General features: G+C 43.3%; 2 protein-coding genes across 3 annotated transcripts in view; one reads left to right on the forward strand and one right to left on the reverse strand.

Moving 5' to 3' along the window:
- The window catches only part of RTF1 (RTF1 homolog, Paf1/RNA polymerase II complex component), a 31,982-nt gene extending 25,952 nt beyond the window's left edge, over nt 1-6,030 (reverse strand). The window contains exon 1 of the mRNA XM_044436432.1: nt 5,834-6,030. Within this exon, the coding sequence (XP_044292367.1) occupies nt 5,834-5,911 (78 nt within the window). The 5' untranslated portion in view covers nt 5,912-6,030. The remainder of the gene's footprint in view (nt 1-5,833) is intronic.
- A 107-nt stretch (nt 6,031-6,137) lies between these two features.
- On the forward strand, nt 6,138-19,476 carry NDUFAF1 (NADH:ubiquinone oxidoreductase complex assembly factor 1). 2 transcript variants are annotated; one of them, XM_044436116.1, is made up of 5 exons: nt 6,138-6,694; nt 11,785-12,400; nt 14,058-14,243; nt 15,088-15,162; nt 18,862-19,476. In XM_044436116.1, the coding sequence occupies exons 2-5, from the start codon at nt 11,897-11,899 to the stop codon at nt 19,015-19,017; spliced, it is 921 nt and encodes a 306-aa protein (XP_044292051.1). In that variant the 5' UTR covers nt 6,138-6,694; nt 11,785-11,896; the 3' UTR covers nt 19,018-19,476. The 2 variants fall into 2 exon arrangements, with proteins under 2 accessions (XP_044292051.1, XP_044292052.1); XM_044436117.1 differs by lacking the exon at nt 6,138-6,694 and adding an exon at nt 6,712-6,746.
- The last annotated feature ends 469 nt before the right edge of the window (nt 19,477-19,945 follow it).

A 19,945-nucleotide genomic window follows, 5' to 3' on the forward strand; every position in this document is an offset into this window, starting at 1 on the left:
GGTACCTTGGCTCACGAATGCCTTGGTTCACGACCAGATTGGGTCAAGAACAAAAATTTCATGAACACTTTGACGTGGGTCGTGAACTCCACACTGGATGGCGACCAAGATCGCAGCCATCTCCTCCCCTCGCCCGAATGGGGAAATGGCCACGATCGCAGTTGTGTTTGTGCAGGGAAGACGTGCGTAATCTCAGCAATCTCCCCCCTCCCCACACGATCGCGGCCATCTCCCCACCAGTGGGGTGATGGCCGAGATTGTGCCCGTCTCTCCCTCCCCCAGCACATCCCATTTGCACCCATCTCTCCATCCCCCAGCGTGCCGGAATGACAGGCATGTGCAGGGATGATGGGTGTGATCTCGGTCATGCTTGGGGAGGGGGGAGAGATGGCCATGCCTGTGCTCAGACAGGGTGGGGGGAGATGGCCGCGATCTTTGTTGTTCTTTGTCACTTTGCTTTACATTTTTCTGATTTAAAAAGAAGTTACAGAACGGATTAACCTTATTTACATTGAACCTTATGGGGAAATTTAACTTGGCTCATGATCATTTTGGGTCACGACCAGGGTCCTGGAACGGATTCAGTTCGTGAGCCAAGGTACCACTGTACATTGTAGTCCAAAGGTTCTTCATAATGAAATAAGGATTAGTTTTTAATTATGTAGCATAAAGCTATATACTCATGCAATGTTTAATTTTTTTGCTAAATGCATTCCATTCACAATGTCATGCTCTTCCAGAGGTTTCTGTAACATTATTACCCAATTTTTCTAGATTATCACAGATACTTGATTTTACAGTTCTCAAGGCTGTGAATTTCCACCTGCTGAGATCACATGCTTCTTCACAGCAAAAATGTTATAAAATAAACATATAGACTTGAAAACAAGACCATAATTCCATTGTTCCTTTACAAATCTATGTACACAGAATCAACCCCTTACCTCTTCAGTGCTAAGTTTCAAAAAATGCAATGAATACAAGAAGATTGTTGGGTGCGGAACAGAAGCTAAGTGTGAGGAGGGAGGAGCTAGCAGTAGAAATGAAAGTGAAACCTTTTGAGCAGAATACTCTGCGAGTCTTTGGAGTCTTTGGATCTTTTCGTATATAGCCTGAGGTTTATCATATTATCCTTTCCCTGGAGGAGAGAACCTATAATGCTGGCAGCAAGTTGTTAGAGACCTAGATTGGGAATATTTTAATGAAGTTCCTCTTCCTACAAACAAGGCAGGCATGTGTGCAAATTATTTTGAAAACCATTATTTAAAACTAGTCTTACTGACTAGAGATTTCAAATGATTTGATTTAAATCAAATCCACCTACTTAAGGGTATCTCTGCTGAATCACACTTTAAGTGGCTTGGGGTTTTTAATAGGTAATTGAGTGTAATTTGATTTTGAATAAATATTGCAATTTATTATTTATGCAAGAAAGGCAATGTAAAATGAAGACAATGGCTGGCCACATTACAAAATGGTACCTTAGACATTTTCTGAGCCAGATACTACATGTTAAAAAAAACATACTTCTCAATGAATTTCCTACCATACAACATCACAGGATTGACCAGTTGAAAAATGCAGGCAGCCTGCCACATTAAACATTTGCTTATGGGAGTGCTCCCATAACTTATCACCTTAACTAAAATTGCTCCCAGGGCAAAAAGGAAAGGGGTGTCCTACATTTGCCTTGATCAGTCAAACACCTATGTAGATCCACTGCAGAATTCTATGCCACCTAGTGTCTGACAATCAGGAAGTCATGGATATAAAGGAAACCTCCACTTATCCCAAAGTCCACTTATCCCAAGCGTTACCACAGGGAGCAGGTGTCAATTGATTCCTAAATGTCAGCAAGTATGTTAAGCACTCCGGAAATGAAAGCACTATAAAACTCAGCAAAATCTGCAAGGGAAGAGGTAAGTGTTAACTACAAAGGATTACAACAGTGGTCTTCTCCAGATATAATGCTATCTAATATCCAAGTTTGTTAGGTCATCAGGATGTTCATTTACTCCTCGCTCCTTTTTCTAGTTAGTAAGAACTATGCTTTCCATGACACCTTGAACCATAGCTACAATAACCCCATTAATTGCTTCCAAATCAGTGGCACAGGTTAGGATAGTCTCATCGACTGGGCCTTTGCCTGCAAAACTGAACCTCAGCAGAGGTTTGCCAGTCTGTTAGGTGGAAAATGTTGCAAATCCTAGCAAGTGTTTAGTAGTAATCTGACTAATAACTTTGAAACATGTCAAAAGTTGGCACCTCACAAAGTACTGAAGATGCACTTGCACTTTCTTCTGTCCTAGCATTCTCTCCCAACCCATCAGCGTCTTTTACTTGAACTATTCTACGTCTAAAATTCTGATTCTGATGAACCAGTACTATCTACAATTTTCAAGCAATCAGAAAAGATGGCAATATAAAATTGACCAGAGATAGAGAAGATGCAGCCCTCCAGATGTTCTTGGATGACAACCCTCATCAGTTTCAGCCAACATGACCAATCAGAGAAAGGTCACTAGAGTTACCATCCAACAATAATTGGAAGACTGTGTGTTCTGCATCCTAATTCCATAAATCATAGATCCTTCTTATTTTAAATACTGAACTATAAGTAACTCCCAAACCCAATATTCTCACAGATATGTTGGTTTATATTAGCTTACCATTTGAAAGGATAACAGCACAACAATTAAAAGTTTGTTTACTCATTTTGCCAAATAGAAATATTACAGAGATTTGCAATTTAAACAGGCAAAAAAGGGCTTTCTACTGATATATTTCCAGATTTACCAACAGGTAATAATGTGCATCACTGGTACGCCTACTTTATACCTTCAGATTACATAACCAGACAATGGCATATAAAGTAAATTAAAGCTCACATTTACATCAGATAAGCAAGTATCAATTTTTTACTTTTCCCTGTTCCCATGTAACCTACCAATCTAATATTAAAGATATGTATAAGAATTTAAACTGACAGGCAATGCTCTTATTTTTAAATTTTTAAACGAATTCAGTGAGACATACTTGAAGTGCACATGTTTAAAAAGTAGGTGTTAGTTACATTGTTGTTAATTGCCTTATCTATATAACCAGGCTGCTAAGTTTTGAAACCACCCCTCTAGCAGAGGTACTCCGTAGCACCCAGTCATCCCAACTGTCTAATCTTAGAAGGATAATGGAAAAGGCAGCAAGTCAAGGCTGAAAACCAGGATCCCCAGATCTGGGAAACTCTATTGAAGGGTACTTCAACCACTGTGAGTTATTTAATCTTCTAAAGCTATATGAATGTCTAAGTGCTAGCCTAAATGCCTGTGCAAGAGATGTCCATAAAAGAAACATGTGTACTGGAGCAAAGATAATGTTGACACCTCAGTGACATCAGGCTCAATGCACTGACTTTTTACCACTTTTAGAGCACCATCAACCAGACTACCTTGCTGGTAGAAGACTAATAGGAGACTAGAATTGTAAGAACCATCATCTGACAGTTCCAAGTCTAGGAGCTGTTGCTATTCCATTTCCAAGATGTATAGTCTGAGCACCACTTGTGCTTTAGATGGAGCACTGACATTGTGATCAAAAACACCAATAAGAACTTCTGCCTTTTGTGTTTCAACTTGCACAGGGTTCTTATTAGCTGTGGAAAGGCACAATGAAAGTCTCAGGGAGAGGGCATTAGACTGATAGGGGATCTGCAGTTCTGCCTTGAGTTTTGGAACCCTGAGCAGGAATTGGTGGTAGACTGATTGACAGCCTTCTCTAAAGGTCAACAACCAGTTGAACTATCTCAATATCCCTCAACTAGTTCTGAAATACTCCACCATGAGTAGGTAAAGATCTTCCTGATCAGGAATTGTTGGAACAAGTGCTTCCCTCATGCTTTATGAGGGCCTCCATGACCATATTGTCTGTCTAAATCTGCACCTGACTGTGTGAAACCTTATTTGAGAAGGTTGAGCAAGCTGGACTGTTCATAGCTCTAGATGGGGTAGGAAGCTTCCATAGTCACCCTTAGGCCTTACGTAATGGGTCTCCTACAGTATTATTCTATTAACATTAGAAGAAGAGACTATGTTGATGCAGAATTCTCCTTTTACTGTCATCTCCCTCTTTAGGTGGATTAGATTCAGTCATGTCTGAAAGAGGTGACATACATTCTGAGGAATCCTGAGCCCCAATAATACATTGTAAGTGACCTAGCATTAATAATAGCATATATTAATGAGCCATAGCTCAGCAGAAATGTACATGCTTTGCATGCTTTGTCTCAAGTTCAATCGCCAGCATCTCCAGATAAGGCTAAGAAAGAATTACACCAGAAACCCAGGAAGGTCTCTGCTATTCAGCATCAACAATACTAAGCCAGTCTGACCCAGGAAAGGGGGCATCTTACATTCCTATAAGAAACCATTGCAGGATCTAAGAGTGAAATTGGATGATGAGAACAATGAAAAAGTCCTGTAGTAAGGTCAGAAACATGCACAGCAAAACCATGTGATAAATGACAAAAAACTTTGAGAAAGATTTGTATTATGCACCACAAGATACAACTGGTAAGTTGTTTGCGTGACAGTGGATATGGAACCTTCAGGTTGGTAATAGGCCACCAGAACTTCCTGAATGGCTTCTCCAACCTGAATTCATGCCAGAAATGGGCTTAAACTTATTCTTAAGCAAGGACTCAGGAGAAGCAATCATATCTTACTTTTCAGTGAAACACAAAGTCTACTTTTCCAAGAAGTAAATACTATTTTCTAATTTGGAACTTTCTTTTACAAAGGAAGAAAAAGAAGAGGAATCCTTTTGCTAGCTGTCCTACTGCTCTACTGACCAAGCCAAAATAACAACAACAACAATTTGTTCACATACCACATTTATATCTTACATACACAGAGGCAAAGAGAGAAGAGAAGCAAGCACATTAAAGGCACAGGTGCCAGACAAGTATCTAGACTGCAACACAGACCTCACTATTCAAAACCAAACACGAATGACTGCTCTCTGTAAAGAACCAAGAGTGGCTTGAAAACTGTTGTAGCAAGAAAAGGATCAGTAAAACGTTAAGAGTAGAGTATATGCTGAGAGGAGGAGAAAAGCTAAAGGAGGCACCACCTAAAGCTATGGCGTTTGGGACACTAAGCAATTCAACAATACAAAGCTTGGAAAGAACGGCAGTGTGGAGGGGGGACACTTCCATCCACCTGGCGGCAACACAGAAGTTGCCCACATCAATGGGAACCTAAATCAGACATCACATGGGGAAACTCCTCTTAGTGAAGAAACGCTAACACCTGAAGTATTTGTTACAAGGGTTCCAAGAACTATAAGACTAACTACGTTTCCATCCCAACCACCAAGTACCATTAAGACAGGAGTTCAGGTGAACCCCAGCTACATGACTATTCACAGCACAAAAATACACCTTGCCTACCCATCCTGCCACTTGCTATAGTGGACTCTGTTAGCGCATCACTACTAATTCTCTCTATCCGCTAGTGCATTGCCTAACATTGTATCTCCAAAGCCTCACCACTTTCGAGGTACGTTGCACCTACTCCTCCCACACGCCCCTTCCATGCCCTCAATTCGCATTTGTTTCCAGGAGACCTTCTTCCCCCATGCCCCCCCACCAATTGCACTCACACACTCTCTTTGAGATGCCAAGGCACTCAGCCCGCTTCTCCACAAGCTCAGAGGGAGAGGGGAAGTGGGGAAAACATATACTAGGCTCGAGGGCTCCTTCAAGCACCCATGCAGAGCGATGCTGACGGAAACGAGAACGGAGTTCTGGGCCCAGTTCGGCGGCGGCGCTGCTACCCACCTGGTCCAGGTTCTCCTCGCTGCCACTGTCCTCGGTGTCTGAGTCAATGAGGACCCGGCCTTTCCGCTTCTTCACCATGGCGGAGCTGGCCCGCCGCCGCTCCTCGCCTCAAAGCGGGCCCCGCAGACGGTGCGGCACTCGGAGCTGCCAGGCCTTCGCCGAGCCAGCCGCCCGCCAGCCAACCAGCCCGGGACACAAAGGGCACCGAGCATGCGCCGTGTGCCGACCCGCCTGCCGAGGCGGGGCCAAGACGCTAGCGTCGTTCGTGGGCGGGGCCAGCGGAGGAGCGCCACTGGCCGGTTAGAACTGGATGGGGGGAGAAATAAGTCTCGTTTCTAGTCTTCCAAGGCGTCTTGGCGGGAGGGAAAAGGTGGGGCAGTGTTAATGACTGTTTCTCCTAGGTGATTGTCAATGGTTAATGTGTTGTCTAGCCAGTGGAATACAAGAGCCATCACTCTTACTGTCAAAACATTCCTGAAGCAGAGGCCTTTCTAAGAGACCGTGTGAACGGCAGGGCCTGTTAACCTCTCCAAGCCCGTTGTCATCGCTAGTCGCCTTTCAGCCGTTAGGTTGATCTACGACGGTTTCTTGTTACCAAGAGAAACGCGGTAGCACCCTTCTCCTTTCAAGAGGGCCGTGGAAGGCCGAATCGCTTCCACTCGGAGGAGGCAGCGCTTTTGTTTTGGCGACCTGAAGAAGGGAGGCTCCCGTGTGCGGAGCGGAACCTTTGGCGTCCAGCTCTTGTTTCCTAGCAGAGCAGAGATTGAAGCTAGACTCGGTGTGGGGGAACGTCAGGACGGTTTTAAACGTGGGACTCTAAAGAAGAACTTAGTCTGGAAACTTCGCAGAAGACAAGTGAAGGTAATCGGGAGCGCGGGTACGGTGGGATGGGGAAATGACGGGTCTATGAGAGGTAACTTTGCGCCCAGATCCATGCACTGTGTCTTTCCTACCTGGCCCCTTTAGTCAATCTACTTGTTAGTAACCGCGTGTTACTAACGCGGTTTAAGATCCCGTTAAATGAGCACTCAGAAAACACCCTAAAATCGTTCTGAAACAGAGTGCTGACGGGTTCTCCCCTGGCAGCTTTTTCTCGTCTGATGCCCTGGAACAGATGGCAGCTAGCGAACAAACTGTCCCAGTCAAATGAAATTCAGGCTGGCTTAAGCCCTTGTACCTTTTTTCATTAATCAGCTTGAAAATTTGACAGTGCCAATAGCTCTCATCCTGCTGCTCTCAAGCTTATCCCCACAACAACCACCCTATGTTGTACCTTTGTAGAGAGTCTGTGACTAGTCCAAAGTCACCCAGCTGGCTACATGACTGAGCAGGTAATAGAAACCAGATTGTTCAAGTGCAGCCCTGTGGTATCTTACGCTAGGTGATAAATACAGTGAAGGACTCTGTCTTAATGCTAAGGCTGTTCTGGATTAATTCTAGCATAAGAGTGCTACCACCTAGGAAAGCCTTGGCAGTTATAGGCAGCTTATAAATACTTGTATAAATAAGTAAATTTAACTTTTGCTTAGGCTGCATTCTCTTGCTGTTGTTCACTATATTAAATTTACTCAACTGGCTGAACTGATCTAATCTTGTAATGGTTGTACCTAAATTACTATTTGCATGGAGGACGCGATGGATAGGATGCGGCTTCGCTAAACAACAACAAATTACTACTTGATTTTTAAAAAGAGCAATCCTGATTTGGTCCATTGGGGAGTAATGGGACAGGTGGGAGTTTAATCACCTGCCTTGGTGGCAGGCGTTATAGTGGTAATGCAGTTTTGCGGGGCTGTTCTCCACCAACAGCTTGTTTATATCAGTAGAATTGGACATACTAGCTCCACTAGACACTTACATTGCTTTTGCACCCCTCTGTAGCAAAAAGGCAGTTCCTCTCCACCCATACTCTAGTGCAGATCATCAAGTGAGCACATAAGTTTGTTGCTCTTTTGCCATTTTTTATCGAGCTTCCATCTCCCTCACGGGGCTTCTGGTCTCTCGAGGCCGGGTCCAGAGTGCCTCTATTTGGTGTTGGGCGACCGAGACAGACTGGGGATTCTGTTGGTGTACCGTGCACCCTTCTGCCCAACAGACTCCGTGCCTGAACTGACAGAGATTGTCTCGGACCTGGTGTTGAAGACCCCCAGGATGTTGGTCCTGGGGGACTTCAATCTCCATGCCGAGACAGTTCTGACCGGGGCAGTTCAGGACTTCATGGCCTCCATGATGGCCGTGGGGCTGTCTCAACATGTCATCGGCCCGACCCATGAACGTGGACACACTCTGGACCTGGTTTTCTCAACGGGGCAGGAAGAGGGGGATCGGAGGGTGAGGAATCTATGTCTGACTCCCCTGTCATGGTCAGATCACTTCCTCGTGAGGTTTGAGCTCGAGAGTGGCCTTTCCCTTTGTAAGGGTTCAGACTCAATTGTGTTGGTCTGCCCCTGGAGCTGGATGGATCCGGATGGATTCCTGAAGGCTCTGGGGGAATTTCTGGTTGATAAGGCTGGTGCTCCTGTCGATGCTCTGGTCAAACTGTGGAATGGGGAAATGACCAGGACTATTGACATGATTGCTCCTAAGCGTCCTCTCCCGCCTGGCAGAGCCCATTCATCCCCTTGGTATACACCTGAATTACAGGCGATGAAGCGGGTTGGGAGATGCCTAGAGCGTAGGTGGAGGAAATCATGGGATGAATTTGACCAATCACACTTGAGAACTCATTATCGAGCCTATGCTGTGGCAGTGAGGGCGGCGAAGAAGAAATTCTTCTCTGCTTCCATTGCCTCCTCACAATGCTGTCCAGCGGAGCTTTTTCGGGTGGTACATGGGCTGGTTCATCTGGGCCCCAAGAAAGGTCCTGTACCGCCCTCGTTGGCCCGCTGTGATGACCATTTTAAGGAGAAAATAGCTCAGATTCGTCATGAGCTGGACTGCACTAGTGACCTAGAGCCTTCAGGGGAGGAACCAATGTTGCCGTCTGGTCCACAATTGATGTATGAGTTCCAGTTATTGTGGCCTGATGATGTGGACAAGGTGCTTGGACAAGTATGTCCCACCACATGCTTATTGGACCCTTGCCCTTCTTGGCTACTCAAGAAAGCCAAGGACGGGATATGGACCCGGATCCTGGAGGTTGTCAATGCCTCTCTAAGGGACGGCCGGGTACCTGCCCCTCGAAAGGAGCTGGTAGTCTGGCCAGTCCTAAAGAAGGCATCCTTGGATCCAGAGACGGCCACCAGTTATACACTGGTGGCCAATATCCCGTTCTTGGGCAAGGTGTTAGAGCGGGTGGTGGCGGGACAACTCCAAGCACTCTTGGATGAAACTGATTATCTGGACCCATTTCAGTCCGGCTTCACACCCGGGTATGGTACTGAATCTGCCTTGGTCGCCCTGTATGATGACCTGTGCAGGGAGAGAGACGGGGAGTGCGTCCCTGTTGGTTCTCCTGGACCTCTCAGCGGCTTTCGATACCATCGACCATGGTATCCTTCTGGATAGGCTAGTGGGATTGGGGGTTGGAGGCACTGCTTTGCAGTGTTTCTGCTCCTATCTCAATGGCCGATTCCAGAAGGTGGTGCTGGGGGACTATGGCTCTGCGCCATGGCAGTTATGCCATGGAGTTCCACAGGGGTCCATTTTGTCCCCGTTGCTATTCAACATCTACATGAAACCGCTGGGAGAGGTCATTAGGAGTTGTGGGCTGCGGAATCATCAGTACACTGATGATACCCAGCTCTACCTCTCTTTTTCAACCAATCCAGGTGAGGCAGTGGCTGTACTGAACCGGTGCCTGGCCGAGGTAATGGCCTGGATGAGGGCCAAGAAACTGAAGCTCAATCCAGACAAGACAGAGGTCCTGTTGGTAGGCGGTTCAGGCTTCGGGAGGGGGGACCTGGACCTTGTCCTGAATGGGGTAGCACTCCCTATGAAGGACAGGGTCCGCAGCTTGGGAGTGCTCCTCGACCCAAAGCTGACTTTGGAAGCTCAAGTGTCGGCGGTGGCAAGGAGCGCTTTCCATCAGCTTCGGCTAATCCATCAGCTGCGTCCTACCTGGAGGACGACTGCCTGGCAACAATGATGCATGCATTGGTTACTTCCCGACTAGACTTCTGTAACGTGCTCTACCTGGGGCTGCCCTTGAAGACAGTCCAGATACTTCAGTTGGTGCAAAATAGAGCTGCCAGGTTGCTGACGGGGACTGGGCGTTGTTCTCATATAACCCCAGTCCTCCGTCAACTTCACTGGCTCCCCATTGAAGTCCGGGCTCAATTCAAGGTGTTAGTTATCACCTATAAAGCCCTCAACGGCTTGGAACCTGGTTACCTAAAGGAGCGCTTGCGTCCATACTTGCCCTCCCGCCCCCTGAGATCAGCGGCAGAGGCCCTTCTCCAGGAACCCTCTGTGAAGGATATTAGAAGGGTGAGTACCCGGAGGAGGGCCTTCTCTGTGGTGGCGCCCCACTTATGGAATGCGCTCCCCAGAGAGGTCTGCCTGGTGCCGTCGTTATTTGTTTTTCGGTGCCAGGCCAAGACCTTTTTATTTAAACGTTATTTTAATTAATTGCTAATTTATTTATTGTTTTAACTTATTGCCTGGATGTTTCTAGTTTTTACATATTTGTATTGTTATTTATTTGATGGAAGCCACCCCTAGGCTTGTGCGAATGGGGCAGCATATAAGAATCTCAAATAAATAGATAGATAGATAGATAGATAGATAGATAGAACAGATATGATTGCCATTGTTACATGTCATCATGCTTTTTAAGCAGCTGTGGGAAATGGTTAAAGTGCAAGTCCTATGTGTACATGCTTAAAAGTAAGTACCTCTGAATTAATTGGGCCTGCCAAGTAAAATGTGAATAGAATTACAGCTTGCACACAATTAGAGGTTGGGAATTGAATTATTACTACATTGCATTTATATCTCAAGGCAGGTTATAAGGCACTTCACTTTATCCTCACAACAGAGAAGTAGGATAGGCTGAGACTCTGACTAGCTCAAAGTTACCCAGTGGGCCTCATGGACAAGTGAGAACTAGAACCCAGTTTTCCCGAGGCTCAGTGTAGCATGCTTAATCACTACACCACTGTAGCAGTTTGGAGCATGGGCCCCCAGATAACCAGTAAACACAACAGGATCAAGGCAAGCTGGTACAAGGCCAGAGTTCAATCACCAGTACAGGTTACAATACCAAACAGGCCAGGGTCAAAACTAGGAGTCAGTTGAAGAGCCAGACAAGGTACAGTCCAGCAGACAGGAACATGGTCAAACTGAGCCAAGGTTAGGAACCAGGAAGATAGTAGTAAGGAGCTGCTACCTTGGAAGAGTTGATTCCTCTTTCCCTCAACCTTCAGCATCCCAAAAACCAGCATAACTGAAGCAGTTTTAGGAAAGATGAGCCTGTTCATAAATAGCTGGTCCCCCAGGGCTCCCAGTTGGTGCTCATGAATGCCCTGGCAGCTGCAGTAGAGTCTGGGACAAATCCTGCAACTATCAAGGCTGTTCTGGATTCTGACAATCACACTTACTCTCCACACTGGAATTGCAAGACCTTTTTCTGTCTAAGCATGCATAGGATTGTGCCATTAGAGACTTTCCATGATACTGCATGTGTATGCTTATGTGACATTTTTCTCTACAAATGTAAATGTCTCTGATTTCTCTCCATAATGATAAAATAAGCACTAGTGAATATATTAGTAAACTAGTATATTAGTAAACTAGCACTAGTAAATAAAACAATTTAATCAACTTATTGTTTATGTTTGAGAATATTTAGCTAGGGCAAGATGCATGTTATTAGGCAACCATTGCACTCATGCTGTGATGTTAATAATGTGATTTGCAGTATTGATATCTTGGCAAAACTTGGGAAAACAAATCAATCCTGTTTTAAAACAGATTTATCTCAAAAATCTACCTCATTTCTATTGTTACAGATGGAGAGAAACAACATTAATTAGAAACAGATGACAGTTCCTTTATTTGGATAAGACAAGTGTGTCGGAAACTGTTCATCAGAGCACAGTTCAGTTTTCTGTGAATATTGTTATGGCTCTACCTCTTAAAGTACTGGATGGTGTCTTCCTTCTAAATCGATGTCATGGGCAAAATTGCTTATATCCTTTGATTAGGCCTCTTGTTTGCCATCCAAAATTGTACAGTAGCTATAAGAGACCAGGCACACCTCCTGACAGGATCCCACCATGGAAAAAGATTAACTTCAGTTTCCAGAAGGGAGTGGAAGGGATCAAGACACATTTTGGACTTTTAGGAAAAGAGATGACTGACCATGTAAAGGGGCCTGAGGGACGTCCTTTGATGGACTACATGCTGGAACAGGTTCGTGTGGCTTGGGAGTTTCGTAGTGAAGAAGATTTGAAAAAATGGGTAATCTCTTCTGATGTTGAAATCGGAGGTAAAAGTGAAGTCTACCTAAAATTAGGTAGGAATAATCAATCTGCTGTGCTATATGGGAACCTTGATACTACAGTACCTCAGGATGGAGAGACAAAATACAGTGGCTATTGTTCCATGAGATCAAAACCACGACTGGTAAGTACAGAATATTATCATTGTAATACTTCTAATTGAAGTGAGAACTGCACTAAAATTTCAGATTGTAATCATGGTCTGTCTTTTGGTACTAATTTTGTGTAATACAGTGGTACCTTAGCTCATGAATTTGATCCGTTCCAGGACTCTGGTCGTGACCCAAATTGGTTGTGAGCCAAGTCAAATTTCCCCATAAGGTTCAATGTAAATAAGGTTAATCTGTTCTGTAAATATTTTTTTTAATCACAGGAAAGACGGGCACAATCGCGGGTGCACTGGGGGGGGGGAGGAGATGGGCGCGATCGCGGTCGCACTCATGCAGAGAAGTCGGGTGCAATTGCGGCCATCTCCCCCCCACCCCCAAGCACAGGCACAATCGCAATCGTCACCCGATGTGAAGTTTGTGACCTGAGGAAATTTTTTTCTGAAATTTCTGTTCACGACCCAATTTGGTCGTGAACTGAGGTGTTTGTGAGCCACGGTACCACTGTACAAACATAACATTTTCCCATAACTTTTTTATTCTTGGGTGACGTTATTTTGAAAGTAGGATATGAAATGATGCCAGTGCTGAATTTCTAGGGCTATAGGCAATTAGCTCCTCCCACTGATCAAATGATTTCCATCAGCAGAATGGGAAGGTGGGTGATAGGTTTTCTGCTACACCACTGCAAGTCTATTTCAGACGGTTGGAAGGCAGAAGGGGAGGGGGAGGGCTGTTGCATGGACTCTTGGGGGGGATGGATTCGGTAAAGGATATATTTCAATTTGTTCTTTTCTCTCAGACTTATTTTAATTAGTTTTTAAAGCAACAAAAATAATTTGTATGGTCCATTGTTGTATGAAAATGTACTTAGGGATCAAGCCCATGCATGTTTAGACAGGAAAAAAGTCCTGTAATTCTTGGCATCCCTCCAACCAACCATGCTGACTGGGGCAGGCTGCGAATTGTAGGACATTTGTTCTATCTGAATATGTATACAATCCTATCTTACTGCCCAGTCTTGCACATGTTTACTCTAAAGAAAATCCTCTGCATTTACTGGGGCTTGTTACTTTAACATATACAAAAATATATTCCTTACTGTTTCTCCAGAAAACTGGATGTTGAAAATTTTGCAGTATCTGGACTTTCTTTGTACATTGAAAGAACTGAAGATCTCCAGCAAATTATGAGATCTATAGAACTGGAACGTTCATGTTGCTAGTTCTAGTTTAGTGCTAGAAAGCACATGATTTGAAGTTGTTTTTCTAAGACTTGACTGTTTCACAGTTACAGAAGCCTTGGTTTGTAGACCAAGTGTCTATTGTACTGTTAGCCAGAAAATACTTTAGAACAGGGAGAGGGTGATTCTCTCTTTCTGTTGTACCCCCTTCTGCTCTAGAAGGCTGAGTGGTCCTCTGGAGCAAATTTGAAGTGTGTATGGGTGTGTGTCTAGCTCTGGTTAGATAAGATGAAGAACTGCAGGGGGAAACCATCTTCTTAAATGTGACACAGTATAAGCTGCATCGTGAGATGTTAGTCACTGAGCTCAATCATCTGTTATGCTCATTGTGGCTGCTTGGTACTTCAGCACAACTCATCATGGTAGGGAAGTTGAGCTTGACTGAAACTAGTAATTGGTGAAACACTGAAAGCATTATCATGTTTTGCTAGGTTGCTTTTAATCGAAAGAGCCCTTATGATTGGACAAGTTTCAATAGCCTGTTCCTACGTGTTCGTGGTGATGGCAGACCATGGATGATAAACATCTATACAGATCCATACTTCTCTCATCACAGGGATGACCTCTATCACTACTTCATGTTCACAAGAGGAGGACCATATTGGGAGGAAATCAGGGTAATCTCATGCATATTCCAATAAGGTTGTAGAAAATATATGAATTTGCTATTGGAAGCTAAGCAAATTTGAGGATTCCTGGTTTGCCAGAAATAATTCAGCAAAATACAGTAGATATTGGACATGTCTGCATGGCACAACAAGCCTTTTCTTATGTAGGATGGTTTGTCATGTCATCTGAACCTTGTTGTGGTATCACATGATACATTTGTTTCTTTAGAAACCATGATAAGCAGTGGTCTGTTCTATGGTTTCCATGCTTCATGGTTTCTCTGATTGCTTGAACCCAGCATGGTGATTACCATGGTCCTGGTATGGAACTACCAGAGTCTCCTGGAAAGAGCAGCAGCTAGTGCAGGAGCTGCTGTAGTGTGGAATTAAATTTCAGGCATGACAGCTGATGGGATGGGTGCCAGTGGCAGGACTGAACAAGGAGAGTGCAAACCACTTAATTATCTGTCAGGCATCACCAGACCAAAACACACATGCCATGCAAACCGCTCAGGGTTGTTTGTCATGACATATGAACCCAGCCAATGTCATGGATGGAAGATGAAACTACTTGTTTAAATGAAATAACTGTTTAGCAAATAGCAAACATAAGTCCAATTTGATGTTTTTTGAGCCTCTCAAACTTTCATACTTAAAAGTAGTTAATTCAAAGGAACAATTTTTCAAAACCGAAAAATATTGGATTATTTTATGGGTGGCTTTCTAGCTCTTTTAGAAGTATTAACCATCTATGAAGTGAAAGTCATTGACTTAGAGACTACTGCTAGAGAAATAGCATTGTAGAGTGCCTTAATGCACTTGTTCATAATAACCTGTAATGTTGTACTTGCAGATTCCGTTTTCTAAATTTATTTTTTCTACACGTGGGAGAGTCCAAGATAATCAACATGAACTTTGGTTAGATAAGGTAAAATTTTCTGCATGTAATTTTCTGTTTGAAACTGCAAGATTTAAACTTACTTGATCAAAACCAAAAAGGGAAATGTGCCCACACCATTGGTAACTTTCTGGTTGATTTCTGCCCTTGAATATTCAGCACAAAGAGCCTTCTTTTTTCCTGATGCCATTGAGTTGCAGAGCATTCTGGTACACCTCCCCACTCAGACATAAAAGCCAAGACACATTGGAAGATTTCTGCATGCACAGAGGGCTTTTTTGCTGAAGTTTAGAGAAACAAAGTGTGCTTCCAGCTCATTGCTTCTCTGAATCCCAGTGCGAAATGAATATTGGCCCCTTCCAAAGTTTTCTGAATGTGCCAGATGACCTCAGGGATTTGTGGCAGCATTTAAGCCAAAGTGTGTGTGTGTCTCACCCCTTTTTGTGTCCTGGAGTCATATGGCAGATTGTGCAAGTAGGCATATAGGTAGGCATGTGTATGAGCTTTCAGATTAGCTTTTGTACACAAAGGCATGAGACTCTTATTTTCCGTTGTAGGAAGTAATCATGGGAGACATCTAACATTTGAGTAGTGGGCTTCTGTTTTCACGTCATGCCTTTTCCTTTTCCATCTCATCTTCCTCTACAGCCCCCCAGCAATAGGTTTGGAGCAGGCTCAAGGTGGTGTGCTGGGAAGATCTGTTATGCTAATATAATTGTGGGCAGACATTATGTTCTAATTTCTTTCAGTGGAAACTCTAGGTCCACCAACTGAAGTCAATTGCAAAATAGTGACTCAAGAAGGTGTATACAGAATTGTAGAACAGTGCCCATCTGAGCACACACTCAGCCTAGGCATTTTTCAGTTTTAAAACTGGAGCTGGTAGCAAATCCTTTTACACACAAAGCTACTTGTATTCTCTTCCAAGCTTTCTTGATTTCAGTAGCTTAAATTAGGAGGAAAAATAGACCTTTACTGTAATTACTCTTAAAAGATTTGGAGCTGTGTTTTGATTTAGGACCAACTTGTTTGCTTTTCTGTCATTCCAGAGTATTAACAAATATAGAAACAGAACAAGTCAGAAGGGGCCTCCTGGGCCATCTAGTCTGATCCCTCAGCTCCAGCCACTCATGACATCCCTACCTCCATGTTTCAAATGCATAATTTCTTTCCCATCAGCTTTCTTCACCGTCTAGCTTTTACACTCATATATGATTGTTTTTACACATCCTCTTGTAACAGTATAACTTCCTTTTCTGCACTAATGGAACTTTCATGGTACCTTAAAATGATTTTAGACCCAGAGTAGCCTCTTTCAGCTTTGTTTGCTGGTAAACATTAATCAGTGCTCAAAACTAATTCTAAAAAAAGAAGCAAATAGTAATGAATTTGGAAAGAATTGACAGAAGGCAGGCCAGTCTCCACACATATTTAAGTGAACTACCACAGTGATCTGGTACACATGCATAGGAGTAAGTCCCACTGAATTTGGTGGGACTTTGGAATGCACATGCAAGCACTGCACTGTTATAAGGCCCAGATTCCTTGTGCTATGAGTATACCAGCACATAATCGACAAAGAAAACAAAATATAAGTACTAAAACTTGGGAAGTGACCCTGTGGTCCCTAGAAAGTGATTGTGAGGTAATAGAGTTGGGAATGGAACTCGGTCCCCCATCATGGTGGATATGGAAAGAGCCACATTAGCTGCTTTCCCAAGGTTGGAAAAATACCTTTGGGGAAGAAAGGGGACATTTTTGAGAAGGGAGAAGACTGAAGAGCGTAGGATATGAGCTGTGCTGAGGCTTCTCCACCCTCTTCCATTCCTCCTGGAAGTGCTTTGACTAGAGAGGCAGAAAAGGCCATCAAATGAAAGTGTGTGGTGGTAGATCACTTCCACTGTTCCTCCTATCCTTGCGTAAGAAATCCATACAGCTCCAAGCTCAAGAGTGTAGATCCCAGGTTTGCACCCTTTGAACTTTCTCCTCTTTTGGAGTAATAGTGGTATATATTATGCTATGTTTTGCTTCCTTTAATATTTGGTTTTGCCAGAACTAAATCTACAAATTAAGATATGAAATTTGATATAATTGCCTTTTGTTAGTACTAATTATACCAGTTACTTTGAGAAGAATAAATCTTTAGCTAGGCTGACTAAAGGGTGTTGCCATTTCCATGCATACTCTCATCTCTGAGCTGTCAGTTGCTTATGTATCAGTCCTACTGATTACGTTACATTTGAGTTTCAGCTAAAACAAGGATATCTTGAACTTTCTTGAAAGCTTTGTTGAGTTTGTAGTTCTGGATTTTTTAATGTGTTTTCAGTTAAACTTGCATTAAATGGAACAAGAAATAGTATTAGAAACATGAAAGACAGTTTGGATAATACATAATAAAGACTTAGAAGACCTGAGCAGAAACTAAGGCTTGGAGCCAGAGATGTCTTGTGCAAACCAAAAGGCACTTTGACTTGCACAAGGCAGCTGTGCCAAGTTTCCTTGTAGTGCTGCTGTTCCTTCACATCATCAAAGTGGAAGGAATTCAAGGCAAGCTGCAAAGTTCTCATCTCCATTTTATACTTGCAGTTACCAGCCTGTGAGGTAAGTTAGGCTGAGAGTCTGTGACTGGCCAGAAGTCACTCAGTGGTTGAATGGGGACTAAACCCAGGTCTCCAGAGTACCAGTCCAGCTCTAACCACTATGTCACACTGACTCCCTTAACCATCAGGAGATAGGCTATAGTGGACAAGGAACTAGGAAACTCATAGTACAAGCATTATTGTTTGTATTGAAGATCCCACTCAAGAAATAAAGCTTAAAATCCAATTCTCAAAAATGCAAATTTGCACATACAGTGGTACCTCGGCTCACGAACGCCTCAGTTCAAGACCAAATCGGGTTGTGAACAGAAATTTCATAAAAAATTTGCAGGTTGCGAACTCTGCATTGGGTGACAATTGCGAGTGTGCCCACCTTCCCTGCACAGGCGCGATTGCGGTCATGCTGGTGTGTGGGGGGAGATGGCCGCTATTGTGCCCGTGTTCCCTGCCTGAGCGTGCCCGCACCTGTTTCCCCGCACTGTTGCTGGGGGTGGTGGGGGGGAGATGGCTGCAATCTTTGTTCTTTGTCACTTTGCTTTACATTTTTGTGAGTAAAAAAATAGTTGCAGAACGGATTAACCTTATTTACATTGACCCTTATGGGGAAATTTGACTTGGCTCACAACCAATTTGGGTCACGACCAGAGTCCTGGAATGGATTAAGTTTGCGAGCCAAGGTACCACTGTACTAGGTCTATACCTTCTGTCCATTTCTGCTGCATCTTTGTGTTCCCTACTGGAAATCCTCTCCTAATGATGAGAAATCATTCCCAATAGTGTGCAGTGAAGCTCAAGGGCCTTTACCTAGAGGGGAGGAATTGGCGTCTGCTCTGTGCACAATTTATTTACAAAAATGACATTAAGGCTACATTCCAACCCTTTATAGCTGAGCATAAGCAGCATTTCATTAAATGGGCCTTCCTTCAGAGGAGACACAGGATTGCACTATGAGCAGTATCATTGGTGCTTTCAGTCCCAAACTGGGCTGTCTTGAGCAAATGTTTCAGTAACTTAAAGTACACATCTTAATGTATTGCAGCAGTTACATGCAAGTTATACCATCTTGAAGATTATTCAAATTTTTCAAAAGAATTTGAACATGGTACAAATTGTGTGTGTTTCTTAACAGATCAGTACTTTAGGATTCACTTTGGGTGACAAAATAGATGGTCCATTCCAGCTGGAGATTGACTTCATTGGATTGCTCATGGACAGAACACACATAGAGAAATCTGCTTATGAGCTGTATGAAAGAAATCCCAAGAAACAGAAACTGATCAGCTGAAGGACCGGTATTCATCAGAACTGAAAACACGATGTTATGTTTCTGCAGTTACCTGCCATGCTGTAGTCTCCCCACACAAGCATCAGACCTAGAAGCCAAGTTTAGGGTTAGGTATTATCACACTATCTAGGTATTCTGCTTTAGGATTGGCATGCATTCTTTTCCCCCTCCATATGATGGCTGTGGAGGGTTGGTGAGCAGAACTAGCATCCTTATTTTCATCTTTCCCTTAACCCCTATCTGTTCATTACATGCTAAATTAGAATGTTTGAAGTTATGAACTGGGTATTTCCTAGATTTGACAGTTGTTTGATGTAATAGCTCTAAATTATGTGATATTGGAGTGAAAGGAAAAGGAAATTTGTAACCTGTAAAATATTCCAGATGTTTTCTTATTCTTGAAATGAAATGCAGATTAGCATGACTAATAAATGCACTGAGTGTGCCAATTTGTTTGAATTAGTGTTGACTAGTAGGTAGACTCATCTTTGTTATTGCTCAGACTAGCACTTCCACTTATGTTTGAAATACTAGTAAATCCAAAGTCCTTGTTTAAAGACATAGGGGAGCTCACACCTTTGAGAATCCAAGAATCCATAGGGGAATTTCTTGAAATAAGTGCTCGTGTAATATTTAAGATTCTGAACTCTATGAAATAGAGAATATTCACTTCAGAAGTTCAGTTCCCCAACTGCAACATGTGGAACAGTAATACATCAGAGTTGTATGAGGTGGTATAATTACTTTATTTTTCTTTTACCTTTTAGAGATTCTTTATAAAACTGCTTATTAACCAGACTATTTTTTTCAACAAAAAAGGCTAGATGAATAGGGAAGTCAGTCACCATAGAGAGCAACCTTTCCCAATCTGATGTAACCCAGCATTTTGACCACTAGTCATGCTGGCTGGGTTTAATGGGAACTGAAA

Source organism: Varanus komodoensis, unplaced genomic scaffold (assembly GCF_004798865.1).
Source record: "Varanus komodoensis strain SLA01 unplaced genomic scaffold, ASM479886v1 scaffold3, whole genome shotgun sequence".
NCBI classification, from domain to species: domain Eukaryota; kingdom Metazoa; phylum Chordata; class Lepidosauria; order Squamata; family Varanidae; genus Varanus; species Varanus komodoensis.